The 16941-nt window shown below is 36.5% G+C and overlaps 1 protein-coding gene across 3 annotated transcripts in view; it reads left to right on the top strand.

The window, feature by feature from the left end:
• The window catches only part of pou6f2 (POU class 6 homeobox 2), a 102971-nt gene that overhangs the window by 60772 nt on the left and 25258 nt on the right, over positions 1-16941 (top strand). For all 3 annotated transcript variants that reach the window (XM_042752018.1, XM_042752019.1, XM_042752017.1), the window contains exons 5-6: positions 170-543; positions 16186-16323. In XM_042752018.1, coding sequence (XP_042607952.1) covers positions 170-543; positions 16186-16323 — 512 coding nt within the window. The remainder of the gene's footprint in view (positions 1-169; positions 544-16185; positions 16324-16941) is intronic.

Genomic DNA, 16941 nt, shown 5'->3' with positions numbered 1-16941 from the left:
GGTTTATTTTTATTTGTAATCATATTTTATGTGATTAAATACATGATTCTTTTCTTGTTCAAGGTGATTTGTGTATTTATTTATTTTAACTATTATTATTGTTTTATAAATACTTGCAAAGATCATGTAAGAAATTAACATATTTCTTCCTCTTTTTTTCTCATCACAGCTACCTCATCCCTAAACTCTCAGCTCCAGCATCTTCAACAGCTCCAACAGCTACAGCATCACCAGCAACAGCATCATCATCATCAACAACAGCAGCAACAACAACAACAACAACAGAAACGAGAACGAGAGCAGCGTGAAAGAGACCAACAACAACGAGAACGTGAACGTGAACAGCACCAACAGCTCTGTGGTCCAACGCATCTCCAGCCACCCAGCCATCATCAGCTCACTCCTCCGATTCAGTCACAAATCTCTGGACATACTCCAGGCTCCGCCTCCATCTGTACCTCCTCCAATCATAGCTCAGCCCAGCCTCCTCAGTCTCCAGCTCACAGCTTGCCATCACCTGTCACACCTCCTCTGCCACTACAGGTATGTTTTAAAAATATATTTATTTTATTTTATTTTATTTTGTATAAAACAAATTTTACAAAAAACAAAAATAATAACTACATTGTTCTACATTTATTTCAATCAATATATAATTCAGCAATTTTATATTTAATTTTTAAATTTAATGTTAATATAAAAAATAATTAAAACAACAAAAACATTAATTATTAATTTTTTTTTATTTATTTTTTTTTTTGTTATTTTAATTAATTTTATTTTCTTAACAAATACTAAATATTTATTTTACACAATTAAAGTGACGGGAGAAATTCAATCAACACTTCGCATTTAAAATAATAACTGCTTTTTTCTGCATTCATATTATGACAGACCAGTATTTTAGGTGGTTTTGATCTGCAAAAAAAGGAAAAAAGAACAAAAGCTTTAATGTGATATCAAAATAAATTCCTCATATTTCCAGACAGCTGTAGCCAGCAACCTTTCTCGTATTGCTCCTCACCCAGTTCACCTCTTGTTTACACACTAAAAGTGAAGTTATTTAAAGCTGTAATATAAGTTGACTCGTGATGGGGAGCAGCTCCAGAGTGCTGCATGGCACGGGGGCAGTTGAGACCAATCGACTCAATGTAATGACCCCTAAATATGATGTCGCCTCACTTAAAGAACTCATTCTTCTACATTATTCACAACATGTCTGGAAGAATGGAGCTCTGGAGTGAGACGAGGTCTAGGATGAATGTTAGAGAATGGGGCAGTAATTCAATTGAATGATTGAATCTGTCTGGGGAAATCTAGGATATTACAAATATTGTTTCTGGAGGAGGTGCCTGTTTGCCAAGCTTGTCCCTGCAAAAAGAATGAAAATTGAAAGTTTATTGTTAAGAGTTTATACCAGCCATCTTGCTAGCGACAGCAATAGACTATTATTGGAAATGAAGAGCTGCGGAATATTAAATTACGAGTAATGATGCTTTTGGTGTAACTTCATTTGAAACAATTTTATGATAATCACTTATTGACATGTTGTGAAAATGTATAGTATATGCAGTCGATTGAACCAGATTAGTTTTCAACATATTTTATCTTTTGCAAATAAAATCTTGCATTGGGAAGTCCAATGAACCATATGCCAGTGTTAGCTGGATAAGATGAGTTTGTTGATATTTTATTTCATTATCTGTTATTGTCATGCAGGCTTATAAAATTGAAACAAACCCCACAGATGGCACACATGAATTGCTGTTGCTTCAGATAGCTAATGAAATAGCAAATATGACAAGAACTTTACCAACATTGTCATATATGATCTGACCTCTTTAAATTTTTATGCAGCTTGTGTTTTAAATTACAAATATAAGTGATATTTTCCTATCTTACTCTTTTAGTGTGTCTGTCTATCCATCTATTCTTCCTCTTCCTTTTCTCATCTGGCTGTCTGAGTCGGTCACTAATAACATGCCCTCTTCCCTACATGTCCCAGTGGTTTCATTTCGGTTTGAGAGAGGCCAGGGTCGCCTCTTCGTCCTTCCCCGCATTCATCAGCGTCACAGCCCTTATTGCTCTGTGCTGTACCACAACCCCACTTCCCCTTCCCCCTTTTTATGGCTGCCATCAGTTTAGTCATTTATTTCACCTTCTGTCCCTCTGCCCAGCCTGTATACTCACCAGCTGGATCCTATGGGCCCCCACACTTAATTGTCTCCAGAGCCCAGAACTAGTGGTTTCCAAGGGATTCTTTACAAAAGCCCAGCCATATATTTCTTCATTTGCAGCTGAAGCACACCTGATTCGATCTGCCAAGTTATCATCAAGGCTTTCTGATACATGATTCAGAATAGAGTAAATGGGAGGGAGTGGCAATGGGGCCCCCATAAGCTTGGCTTTAATGTGTGATGTTGCACCTCACTGGCTAGATGCATCTTCAGGTCTAGATATTCATGAATTGTCTTAAATGTGTATGATATGCACACAGATTTTAATACACATTTGTGAATGAAGGTCATGTAGGTGTGTTGTAATTGTGTCTGTTGTAAGGGATAATGAACAGTCAGCTAGTCAGTATTGCAAAAAAAAAAAAAAAAAAAACATGGTTAAGAAAGTGCTTATATTCCTAAAATGTTATACATTATTCTGCTTTTTACACAGCTTTTTACAAAGAAAATGAATATTGACACACAGCTCACAAAGTCAGTTAAATGAATTTAAATGACTTTAAATAGCTTTCAAAGTCAGAGAAAATGTCCTTGATGATGTTGTGTCAATCTTAGAAGCATCTTTCTAAAGTTGAAATACTGGTTTAAACCAAGGCAAAAACTGCATTTGGACCCAGGACAGAGCCTTGAGGAACAACCTTCACCTGGGGTGTGTTAGTAGAACTTCTCTACAGTTTTTTAAATATGAGGCCTTTCACTTACCAAGGTTTTCACCAAGGCAGAACTGCTTGAGGACCCAGGACAAAGCCTTGAGGAACACTCTTCGCCTGGGGTGTGTTGAAAGAGCTTCTCTGTAGGTTTTTGAGCTGTAATTTCTGATTTTATCCCAGTGGTCCATGATTAAATTTAACTGCTAAGAGTTATATGTGATCCTCTTGGTAATCCAAAGAGAGAGTGGCACCAGAGACAACAGCATGATTACCTTGCCCTTCACTGTGTGTGAGAGTGAGAAAAAGAGAGCGATACGTGTACATGTATGGTTGTGTGTCAGGAGGGGTTTGAAGTTCCCGCTTCATAGGGGTCCACATTACCACTTAACCAATGTGATTGTGTGTGGGTGGCAGGGTTTGCAGGCTGCCTGTCCTGTGGGGCTGAAGTTGTAATTGGGCTTATGTCTACGTCTGCTTGAAAAAGTTATAGCATGCTTCACCAGAGTGCTGTTACTAGCCTTTAGGGACAGCCACAGTTAGACATTGCAAACACCTGGAGAATTTTGCGAATGTGTATTTCCAGGATCTGTCATAATTATCCCTTCTGGTCACACAGGTACCTCCCCGCCCTCTCAGTTTCTCTTGCCTCCCATTCCTCTCTTTGGGTGTAATCATTTTAGTAAGGGAGGGCAGACAGGTCTCCTATTATCTGAAGACACCTAAAGGCCCCGATAGAGGCCTTCTGTTGCTGAACTGACAACATGACAGCGTGTTAGCATCCCACTCTGATAATACCACAGTCAGTGTGTCCAGTGTACGAAGCTAAGTGCTCACCGCCTGCATCCCTCTGTCTCTCTCTCATTTTTCTTGTCTTGTCTTTTTCTTTATTTGGTCAAAAGTTCAGACAGGTTTTTTTTTTTTAGTCTCTGACCCTGAGTTTCTTTAGACAGTTCAATTTTATGATTTTCCAGTAACATTTTTCTGTAGCCAGTAATGTTTTTAGACTGCTTTCAGTGGAGATTCATGCTTGTTTCTTTATTTTAGTCCAACTACAGTCTAACAAAACTAGCATTAATTAGCAACCACTACTTAGCCTATATTTAGATGAATGTGGTAGCATCATTTAAACTTATAAATATATTGTAACTAGTGCTGTCAAACGATTAATTGCGATTGATCTCATCCAAAATAAAAGTTTTGGTTTGCATAATATATGTGTGTACTGTGCATATTTATTATGTATATATAAATACACACACATACAGTATATATTAAAAAAATATTTACATGCATTTAATTGAATATAATTATATTTATATTATTTATATTACAGATAAATATATTTAATATATAAACAATATATTTTACTTAAATACATACATGTATGTGTGTCTATTTATATAGACATTATAAATAAACATAGTACACACACATACAGTATAATATGTAAATATATATATATATATATATATATATATATATATATATATATATATATATATATATATATATATATATATATATATATATATATATATATATATATATATATATATATATATAGATATATATATAGGATGCGATTAATCATGATTAATCGTTTGACAGCACTAATTGTAACATACTGTATAATAAATTTATCAAATCTAGGAATAAACTGTTCATCAACCATTTATTGAAACAAACTGATTTGCTACAAAAAAATAAAATAAAAAAGTACTATCTATTAACTATCTACTTTTTCTCCAAAAAAGTACTCTTTACACAATTTTATGCAGGAAAATGTGCTTGAAAGGACAGTTTACCTAAAAAAAAAGAAAAGACATTTCATTATTTGCGCCCTATGTCATTCTGAACATGTATAACTTTCTTTTCTCTATATGGCACATAAATAATACATACACAATATTTCCAGACCCAGCTGATTTTTATTTTATTTTAATTTATTTTATTTTATTTTATTTTATTTTATTTTATTTTATTAAAATATCTTCTTCTGTGTTATACAGTTTTGGAATGACTCAAGAGTTAATAAGTGATGATAGAATTATAATTTTTTTTGGTGAACTGTTAGTGCCATTGCTTCTTTTATTTAGCTACTCCACAACACTGTTATCAAAATATTACCATAAAAATCATTTAATCCCAAAGTTTAAAACTTCTCATATCCATCTTCATTTCTGTTTTTGAAAAACTGTGATTCTTTTACCTCACAGCAAAATCTGCTTTTGAGAGGCAGCATTAAAAAAGAAGCGGGGCGGGGGGCGGGGGGGGTTGAGACAGGCCGTTGTGACGACAACCAGACGGTGGAGATTATGAAATTTGCCTAAGTGTGTTAATTGGATGATTAGCGGGGTGGCTGGATTTGCAGGTGCTGATTGATTGGAGCGACGGGGTTTCTCCACGCTGAGGGGACTCGGGGATTTGAGGAGGAGGGGGCAGCTCGGTGGGCAAGCCGGTTACACCGGAATTGATCTTAATTAGATCTGAGAGACCTGCCACAGCAGAATGGTCACAGCGATTAAAATGAAAAACAGGAGAAATTACTGATCAAATTAATCATAATGTCAGCCTACAGCTGTAGGTCTGCTGTAATTTGCCACTCCACTGGCTTATATCAGCCCTGAGCCACACGCACACACTGATCTGTGGCACAGAGAAAGAGAGAGAGAAGAGAGCAGGGCAGACCATCCACACACACACACACACACACACACACACACACACACACACACACACACACACACACACAGCCAGGGCGTACTGATATAGGCACATATACAGTATATACACTGTATGTATGTTGTGATGATTTTGTGACGAATGGTTGCCCGGCTTTTTGTTCTGCCAGGATTCATTGATGAATGTAAATTTCAAAGGAACAGCATTTATTTGAATTGTTTTTTTTTTTTTTAATACAATAAATGTATTTACTGTCACTTTTTGATCAGTTTAATGCATCCCATTTCACAGCATGTAAAACTACTATTCACAGTTTGTTCACTAACAGTCCTTGACCTTGCCATTTTGTCTGCCTCCATGGTTCCAGGGCAGACAGGAAGACAGAGAGAGAGAGAGAGACAGGAAAAACAATAAGGGTACAGAGAGATCTCCTGTCTGGGTGTTTGTCTGTACAGTCTTAGCCAAAGGGTCAAGGTTTTTTATGTAAAATAAAAACTTTTTTAAGGCATTTAAAGGCATAGTTCACTCAAAAATAAGCAAAGCCCATTCCCATGAGCAAAGATGCGTGAATTAAAATTTTGTGCATCTACGTGGTTCTGAATCTGCGCTACCTCAATAACTGCCATTGAGACAGCAGTAACGGACCGTTTTCTCCAGGTACAGTACTATAGACCACCTTGGGCTTAGCTGTCTCTCTCCCTTCTCTCAGTCAGAGTGGCTATAAGGGTTCGCCCGGACCCCCAACCCAGAGTCTTACAGCAGTAATTACAGGCTACTGCCTGGTATTCAGCCAACGCCAATTTACTGCCTCAGCGTATGGACGACTCACCCCTGTCTCCTCTAGCTCTCTCTGTCTTGCTCTGCCGTTCCTAACTTTCATCACTCTCCCCTCTCCCTCTCACCTAACCCCTTTTCTGTCTCTCTCACTCGTTCATACTTTTTCTCAACCTCTCTAGACTGTACTGCGTCCTTTCTTGTCCATCTTTTACCCCCGCTTTCTCTCCCACTCGCCCATCGCTCTAAGACACACCCCTCCTGATGTACTGATGTGTGCCACAGGAGGCTCAGACCCATGAGTGCTGCAATTACGCAAGCCTCTTCTCCTCCGTCCTTTCTATTTCTCTGCTCCTCTCTTCTCCTTTCCTCTCATCTACCTCCCTCTATCTTTGTCCATTCTCCACCATTCCCCAGCAATCAGCCATCATTATAGCTCGCTCCTGAAACCCCATCCCTGCCAAGGTCAGGCGCCCCTCCAACGCACAAATGCTCATGGACAGACACGTATACACACACATGCCGATTTTGTCTTTGGTAATGCCCCCCTAAAAACATGTTTTTTGTCTCTCACAGGGACCCCCCAACCCCTTTATTATAATAAAACAGCCTAAAGACTTATTGGTTATCTAAGAGAAAGTTTTTCTGTAATTTTTCATCTGCTTTTTAAGGAACACCCAAAAAACCCCACATTTTTCAGCAACTCCCAACCACTTGTCAACAGAGAGCACTTTTCACAATCCAGTCAATTCCGACTGGATAAAGTCAAGCCCTGGCCTATTTTTTTCTTTTTTTCTTTCTTTTTGAATATCCCATTTCACTAGTTACTAGAGTGCATAATAAAACTGTGCAGTGTTTCATGTTGACATTAATAATGTGTGAAACATTTTGCTGTGCAACAGGCTGCCTAAGAGTGTGTAATTAGGTTGTATAATTATTTAATGTAGGATTTGTTCGATTTTAACACAGTACTTCCTATGGAGCAGAAGTTCATTTTAATGGCAAAGAAATATTTGACCTGTTTTCTGTTTTCATTTTTCCTTCCCTCACTTGTTTTATCCATGCCCTGTATGGTCTCTCTTCGATCTCTTCTATTTTTTTCATCTTCCTTCTCCCTCCCTCTCTCTCACTCACTCACTCACTCACTCATTAATGCAGCCCAACAGACAGCCCTTCTTAAGAAGGCAGAAAATTGCCTTACATAACAAAACTCCAACTATATGAAAATACAAATGTGCACTGGTGACTGAAGCAGAAAATAAGACTATTGCCCATCAACAGCAGCACAGCGGTTGGTATGAATAATTATAAAGCATGTGATGCAGCCAGTGAGGAAAATCTGGGTGCTGAAAGCAAAGCAACTTTTTATTTACCCAAAATGAGGGATTATTTTCAGAAAAAGAAAAGGCACTGGGGCACCTAGTAAGAAATAAAAGACTTCCAACTGTAGACATTTGGATATGACAACTTGACATTTACAATAAGTAAATTAATATTTTCTGCATATTTGGAGTAACAGTTTTATTAAAAATCCATTATGATTATAATAATAAAAACTTCAAAGGATCATGAAGAGTGTGACTGTAAAAACAGTTGACCTCTTTTTTACCACAGAAAAATACTTGATTTAATCTAAAGAAACAGAGTTTATAATATTGTTTTTTATAAAACCATTATTGCCCATTTTTAGTGTTTATTTTACAATTTAAAACATAATCTTAACAGTTTTGGAGATGTTAATATTCCTCATTCAGCTTGATAGAGGCTGTACACATACGCCTATTTCTTAGAATTAAAAAAAGTGCATGGGAATGTCATCAAGTTGGAATTCACTGTTTTTCTGTGGCTTCATCTCTCTTTCTCTCTCTTTTACTAAATAATAGGGGTGATCTTCAAGGTTCTGTCCTGGGCCCTATTCTGCTAAGTTTTTTTCTTGTACAACTCCTTCTAAAACTCTTCCTTGCTACAATATTTATGCCTGCTTCACCTGCTCCTTCACAAATATCATAAAAGTAATAAATGAAGCATGTTAACACAGGATAATGGTGTGGTTACGGAAAACACATTCATAATATGATTCAATGCTTGTTAAGTTTGTTCTGAACCCTGTAAACTGCACAGAAAAACACAGGAAAAAATCTGATCAATGTTGTGTCCAAATGTTGTCAATTCATTACTCCACTTAGGGATGAGTGTGTGTGTGTATGTTAAAGTTTAGTTTAGTGTATTTGCATGTGTGTGTATGTGTGTGAATAAATGGATACGTGGGTCAGGTTTGTGTTTGTGCATTATCGATCGGACCTCTGACCACATCATAGCCACAGAGCCCTGCTCAGTCACCATTAATCTCAGTGCTCCGAGTTCTCAAATGGCAGCTGGCAGCCCCAGCTCCAAACCCAACCATTTCTCTTCATTAGCTCGGCTCACTCTGAGACGCCATGCGGAGGAGTAATCATTTACCATTATTCTAGTTATGAAACTCACACACAGCCGACGCTGGGCTTTATTGAATAGAGGCCATCAAAAGATCACCAGCCATTGATTAAGCCAATATTAAAGTCGTTCAAATGCTGGATCTGTATGTCAAACAACAGCAAGTGAAAAGAGATGGCATTCTGTTTAAATGCCGGAGAGGAGAATTTGACATGATGAATTAAAATAGTTGAAGTTTTCTCAAATAGAGACATGATGTTCTGTAGTTTTTCACTTAGGTTAAGATTTGCAATATTTTGCTTTCAGTCATTTAAAGACAAACAGCCATTTATCATTTTGGATTTGATGTTTTTATTATTTTGATATATATATATATATATTTTTTAATTACAGGGGAGATTAAAGTCTGATGGAGACCTGGTCTCAGGTGGGGATCAGAAATATAATATCAACTTTTCGCAAAACTGATGGTCTCTTGAACAATTTGTTTTCCAGTAGTTGTTAGTCCGAGTCTTACTGTTTTATCTTTTTTTTTTTTCTTACGGAAATACTAGTGTTATATGTGTAACACTGCAGTCAGCAGTTTTGCTTGGTTCTTAAGTTTTGCTGCAAATATTTTCATTAATCAATCACATGGAAATGCAGCCAAAAAAACATTTAAGGGTGATTTTTCAATAGGAAAAATGATAAAAGATGGAATTTGTAAATATATAAATAAAATATACATTTATTCAAACCGTACTGGAGGTTACCCAGGACTGCCTCTTTGCAGCAAAAATAGAGCAAGGATGACTGATGGCTTAAAATTCTTGTATGGATTTTAAGGGCTATAGTTATGGAAGTAGGATTTTGTATAATGACACCAAAAGCAGTTAATTATGCCTGGAGTTAATGAGTCACATGATTGATGGTCAGCACTGGGTAGTTCATCACATCTTTATAGGTACATTTGTCATTAATTTCCTTCCTTGTTCCTCTGTCATTTGCATTCTGGCCTGTTAAATGTGACCCCTTTTGCCCCCTCTTTTCCCAACAGTTGTGCTTTTTATCTGATGAAGTGCAGCATTTTAAACAGCCCTCATGTGCGTGTGTGAAGATGAGGCCCTTTATATGCCGCCACACAGTTTTCAGTGCAGTGCATCATGGGAGGACTGACCCAAGACTTCCAGCTTAGCTTCTTCAACTTTACAGCATTGCATGTCTCTTTATTCCTGTTTTTCTTCCTCAAGCTTTTTACTCTCTCACCTATTCTTCCCTCGAGTCAGTATATTTCTGTTTTTCTCTCAGCTATTTATTTATTTGTCAATGGGAAGGTGAAATGGGGCTCTGTAAGTAGCGTTGGTAGTGTGAGGAGTCCAGAGGAGACGGCAGGTGATGTGCTCCAGGGGTCCAGCAGGGGAGATGAGGTGTTTGGGACAGTCTAATGGTGTTTTGATGTACCCGGGCAGAGGGGAGGCTCCAGGCTGGGGAACGTGGGAGAAAGAGAGAGGGTTTTTTGAAGGAGGTAGCATAAGGTCTGGAAGTGACGCTGGGGAGACTGTGAGCATGCTCAGATGTGTCACTTCTGATTATGTCCACTTTCTATAATGCGAAAACAGAGAGACGGATAGAGCGAGGGGGAAAAGAAAAAAGGGTGAAACAGAGGTGTGATCGTCTTAGGAACTGCTATGATGCAAAAACAATTTTCTTTCGGCTTTTCAGATGTTTAATAGCAGTCCTTGTCAGATCTGTCCAGACACTGAATCTGTTGTCTATTGTCCCATTTAACTGAGAAAGAAAACCTGCACATTGAAAAAAAAAAAAAAGTTAATCATTACAAATCATACAAGCATTTTTTTTTTTTTTTTAATAGATAAATCGAACAGAATTTAGTGAGTTTTTTTTTTTTTTTTTTTTTTTGGCATTTGAGTGAGAAAGTTTGGCAATGGAATAAGAAATTTTTTTACATTAATATTCAGTGAAAACAATGTTTAATTTTTGTTTAAACAATTAGGCAAAATTACTGATTAACCAAATTAAAATACATATATTATCCTATGTAATATAAACCTTATTATTATTATTTTTGTTTTTATTATTATTATTTTCTGATGTTGGTTTCCCACATCCATCAAGGTGTTTTAAACCTTTTTTTTTTTTTTTTTTGTCTTTGAAGTTCTTTGGAGGTGATTAAGTCTAAAATTTGTAGTCTGAACAGAACAGGCGGAAAATGAACTCAAGCTTTTGGAGTGCTCACTTTGATGTCCAGAAGTCCCTTGCCATGGTAACGGCAAGCTGTTTTTTCCCTTGTTCAGGAGATTACATGGGTTGTTGCTCCATCTGACCCCGCTGGTCAAACGGCCATTGCAGGCCTCGCAGAACTTAATAGAGTTTAAAATTTACTCACTTTGCCATGAGGCGAAACGTGTAAGAAGGATCTTTCTTTCTTTCTTTCTTTCTTTCTTTCTTTCTTTCTTTCTTTCTTTCTTTCTTTCTTTCTTTCTTTCTTTCTTTCTTTCTTTCTTTCTTTCTTTCTTCCTTCAATGAGGACTTGATTAATGGCTGCTGAAAATTCTACTTTGTCATCACTGGAAGAAATTGTATTTTAAAATAGATTTAAAAAAAAAAAAGTTTTTTTAATATGTTGTAATATGCAGCATTGGTGAGCATAAGAGACAAAAACATTAAAAAACATTAGAAACTTATTAGACCAAGTCATCTCTATCAAAACCCTTCAACTTTAACCTAAGAGGAGAAAAAGAGACAGGCGTTTTGTTACATTTAACCCGATGCTTACCTGTAAAAATTATGCAAAAAGTATTAGACACACACACAAATACACAAACAAAAAAAAAATCAAAACAAAAAGTCAAGCTTTAACACGGTTTCCTGCCTCCCCACATGGCTCCAAGTGGAGGCAGCCTGCCGGAAAATCACCTGTTTAGATGACAAACACTGCAATCCCCTGCAATCCACACATTCTCCATGTCTCCTTCCTGCTGCCCCCCAAGTTACGGACTCTTAATCTGCCCTGCTGTGCTGCTGAGTGTTTTATAATGGGCTTAAATATTATTGATCGCTTCTAAAATGACTAGAATGAAACAGTAAACAATAACTGAACAATAAGGCCTTTTCCATATATGCCAAACATATATAAAAACGTGGCATACGGTGTTTAAAGAAAGAAGTGTATTGTATTTACTTAATCTTAAACTTCCACTTAATTTAGAGTTTAAATATAAACTATAAAGATCATTGATTGCATGAATTTTTTAAGGTTTACAGATATCCTCAAAATGAAAATATTATTAATTCTGATTGATGCTGATATATGTACAGTAATTGCCAATAACGAATAAAAGACCAATTTTAAAGTATTTATGTAAATCTAGTCAATTCAAGTCACATTTATTAATTCAATCCAGTTATTTATTCAATTCAGCTATTTCGATTCAATTCAGTTGCTGTGTCAACGCTGCATTTCATCAATTTTGAAACATGTTCAGTTCAAATATAAGCAGTTTTACAGAAGGCAATAGATTCAGTTAAATTCAGTGAACAGTTGATTCAATTCAGTTCAGTAACAGTGCCAATGTGGCTTTATCTGGCTCAATTCAGTTCAAATATTGTTCTCATCTGATAGTGTTAGTGCAGTAAAATCTGTAATATATCAAATTAATTGCCTTAAAAACCCCAAATGAGCAAGCCAGAGGCCACAGTGTCAAATAACAAAAATTTCAAAACTAAATATATTAAAAATAGCACACTTAAAACTAAACTCATTGTTTTTAAAAACTAAAATTTATGCATAAATTGACAACATTATAAAGTACGTGCTCAATCCTCTTCATCCCAACTGAGACATAAGATTTATGAAGTACAGCATGTAAAATACATATTCATATGTTAGATGATCACAAATCTGAATGTTAAAATCTAAGAAATTAGCTTACAGTATTAAAAAATATCCAATATGAGTCAATAATGATCAATTCAAAAGCAAATAGACTACAGTTTAGTGGCTGTGAGCATGAAGCCACATGTACACTTCATCTTTAAGATACTTGCTCACATCGACAATGTTCGATTCTCTTCTCAAGTTAAGCTAGGAAATGAACTAAAGCAGATTCAGATGTCAGTGGATCACTGAAGATGATCCTATATGTATCAGCTCATATAATTCACCGGCCTTCTTATCATTCCAGGAGAACGCGTTTCATCTACTCCGTCAGAAAGAAAGTGAAGGGGAGAGAAAGAGAGAGTGTTTGCCCTCAGATAGGGTGAGAGGATTTTCTATGAATTCAATCCCTGCTTGATATTGCCATCCTTGTCCATCTCTCTCTCATGTGCGCTTTCTCTCTGCATCTCACCCCCTCTCAGAAATACATGTTTTTATTATCTGAAGATGTTAGTCCGAGATAAGATGCTCCCTACGCAGACACCTTTCCTGCAATCACAAAGCTATTCTGCTTTTCTGTTTAACAGAATAAGCATTCACAGTGTCACTGGGTTACTCGGCAGGAAATCGCAAGCGATTTGAAATTTTACTAATGCGCGACGATAAAAAGGATGAGCGCATTAGAAGAAGCGTTGAGAAATAATTTGCGGTTGTTTTAAAGAAGCGTCTCCATGCTACCTCTACATACAGATGAATTATTTGCAAATCTCTTGACAAATTCTGAAGATGAAAGGCTGAAATGTCCTGAAGTCTCTGAGAGCTTTTACCGTTCACAATAGCCACATGGTGAGGCATTGAGGAGCTAAAATCGTTGCCCTTAACATTTTGGGTCGCTGATATTATCAACTGGCACTTGACTTTTGCAGAAGGACAAAGAAACACCGGCCACAAAGAGGCGATTTCTGTGATTAGTGATAAAAAAGGGTGACTTTCAGTCCAGGGGACATAGTATCAATCTCAGCCAATTTTAGGCCACCAACATGAAATATGATTTCATAAGACAAATGCGGTGTCATTCTTAATGTGCTTAACCTTTACTGTCAATGAAAAAGCTCACACATCAACAAGTGTTAATTTCCCACCATTAGATATCAGAGAGCCTGGTAATATATGATGGTGTGATAAGATGAAAGATGAATGGCAGCTGAATGCTCTCACTTTAACAAAGCTGAATGGCCCCCGCTGAGAGATGGGGGTGCGGACAGAGGAGACAGGAAACAGGAGGAGAATATGGGCTGAAATTTGTTAGACATGGTTACTTCCTTAGTTCCTTCTGCTACTTCTTAATTCGCCCCCAAAATTTTAGATGCTATTATCGTTTACTCATCCTTGTGTCATTCCAAACTGATTGGTCTGTCTATCTATCTATCTATCTATCTATCTATCTATCTATCTATCTATCTATCTATCTATCTATCTATCTATCTATCTATCTATCTATCTATCTATCTATCTATCTATCTATCTATCTAGCTGTCTATCTAGCTGCCTGTCTTTCTGCCTGTCTGTCTATAGCATATATATATATATATATATATAGTCAAAGAAATTAATACTTTTATTCTACAAGGATGCATTTTAAATTGATAAAAAGTGAGTTAAGACATTCAGCTGTAATGTTACAAATAATTTCTGTTTCAAATAAATAATGTACTTTTGAACTTTCCATTTGTTAAAGTATCCTGAAAAAAAAAAAACCTGTCATGGTTTCTACAAATAATAAAGCGCAACTGCTTTTAACATTGATAATAATGTTCCTTGTGCACCAAATCAGCATATTAGAATGATTTCTGAAGGATCATTTGACACTAAAGTAATTCAGATTTTTCATCACAGAAATACATTTTATGAAAGTTAAAATGTTTAAAATATATTTTAATAGAAATAGTTGTTTTTAACTGTTATAATATTTCTCAATAATACTCTTTTTACTGTGCATAAGAGACTTAATTGGTTAAAAATTTGGATAAATTATTTGGTAAACATCGACCAATGTATTATTTAGAATTTCTCTGTTCATGTTATACAGAAGAAAGTCATACAGATTCAGAATGCTGTTAGGGTGAATAAATGATGACAGAATTTTAATTACAGGGTGAACTATCCCTTCAAAGCACAGTGGCATCAAAAATATCATCACCGTACACCTGTGAACTCTTGTTCTGACAGCATCTTTTGGGATTATACGCTTTGTGGTTCATAGCAAAAGCAAACTCAGAACTTGTCAAAAAAGAATAGCAATTTGATTTCAGAAATAACCTGCTGTCTATATCACTGTTGACTGCCATTAGGATATGCTGTCTTTTTTTACTCTTTCTGTCTGCTGTCACCGCGCCTGTTCTCCTCTGTCTGCTCGGAGCGCTGTTTCCATTACTGCCTCATTGTGATGAGTAATTGGGGAGTCTGTGTGCAGTCCTGTGTGAGCTCTTGATCTACTTAAAGAACCTAATAAGCCTGTATTCTGCAGCCCTGCAACCAAATAAGCACTGCATTCACTCGGCTTATTAGAAGGTTAGCTTGATTTATTCACCTGTGCGTTTGTGTGTGTGCTGGCATGTGTGTTTTTGACAATGGCAAATCTCTACAATGAGGAGAAATCAACCACAGGGGTTAAAATGAGAGTAAAACAAAGCAAAAAAGAAAATCTAACCAACTATCTATCTATATATATATATATATATATATATATATATATATATATATATATATATATATATCTATCTATCTATCTATCTATCTATCTATCTATCTATTTGTCTAGCTCTAGATATCTGTTTATCTGTTTGACTAGGTAGTTTTTATCAAAAGTGAGAGAAAAAGCATACTGTCATTAACCATAAAGGAGCCTTAAATTTTAGTGGTTTTCTTTTTCTTATAAAAAAATGGTTGGTGTGGTGGGGGCTGGATTAGCTGCATTTTTCCTTTTATGATTTTTTTTAGCTGCATTTTTCCTTTTATGTTTTTCCCCTTTTTCTCTTTTGTTGAATAACTTTTTTTTTTTTTTTTTTTTTTTTTTTTTTTTTTTTAATGAAACCACATATATTCATTTATTTTTGCTGTTTAGGTTATTTTCCTTATTGTAAAAAAAGTGAATTGTCTTATATACTGGGCTTGTACATTGCAGTTTGTTAAACGAATGAATGAATGAATGAATGAATGAATGAATGAATGAATGAATGAATGAACGCCTTTTAAAATAAAAGTGATTTATATAATGATATGATTATTTTACATGGTTATCTATTAATCCTTATCCATTTCGTTCATCCATAAAGCATCTTGATTCTTTATTTTTAATCCATAGTGCTCAAAAGATTGATACATAGTATTTCTATTAGGTATAAATGTACCTGTTTAATTTAAAGCTGTCAAGCTGTCACCTCATTTAAGATCTTTATGAAAAATTCCTCTGACTTACTGTAATCAATCGGCTGAATCATTAGTTTTTTAAATTTTGTGTTCACTTCCTCAGCTCAACCCTCTGGCCAGTCAGGCAGCGGTTGCCGCAGCAGCAGCAATGGGTTCAATTGCCGGGTCCCAGGTGTTTGGTAATGCTCTATCCAGCCTCCAGGGGGTCACTGGACAACTGGTCACCAATGCACAAGGACAGGTACCTACATACACACACGCAGCACATTTAAAAGATGTGCACATATGAAATGCACATGTAAGCTGAAGTCTGCCGCACATTAATCACAGGGCTGCCAAGTCGAAGGACAAGTAAACATTCTTCTGAAATTGTCTCAACATGATTTCCTTTATTAGTATAATCTAACCCAGATACCCAAATCCAGTCTTCAGTATTGACCTTCGTGCCCCATCTTTAGCCCCGATAGAGCGAGCCCGAGAGGGGCGTTGTGTTTAGATTGGACAGCAGCGTGGGCGTGCAGGGGATAAAATGCTGACCTTGTCATATTTACGGGGCCGGCTGCAGAATTGTTCCATCAGTATCCAGAGGCTTGAACGATGAGGCTTGTCAGACCAGGGCCCTATCTAATGAATCATCTTATCGCAGGTGCGCACCGCTCCCATATTAAAGGAAAGATTGTATAGCCAATGTGCCCTTTCACGCTACAGACGGCATTATTTACCTTAACCCTTGTCTCATTCCCCTCCTCGCATTGACACTTTCTCTTCTGTAATACGACAGAAAGCATTGTTTGAGAAATCGCACGCTGGGGGCCTCTTTATGTAGCCTACCCACTCATATTGAAGGCTTTATGGATAC

The sequence above is a fragment of the Cyprinus carpio genome, chromosome B24 (genome assembly GCF_018340385.1).
Source record: "Cyprinus carpio isolate SPL01 chromosome B24, ASM1834038v1, whole genome shotgun sequence".
In the NCBI taxonomy this organism is placed as follows: Eukaryota; Metazoa; Chordata; class Actinopteri; order Cypriniformes; family Cyprinidae; genus Cyprinus; species Cyprinus carpio.
This window is presented reverse-complemented; position numbering and strand designations above follow the sequence as displayed.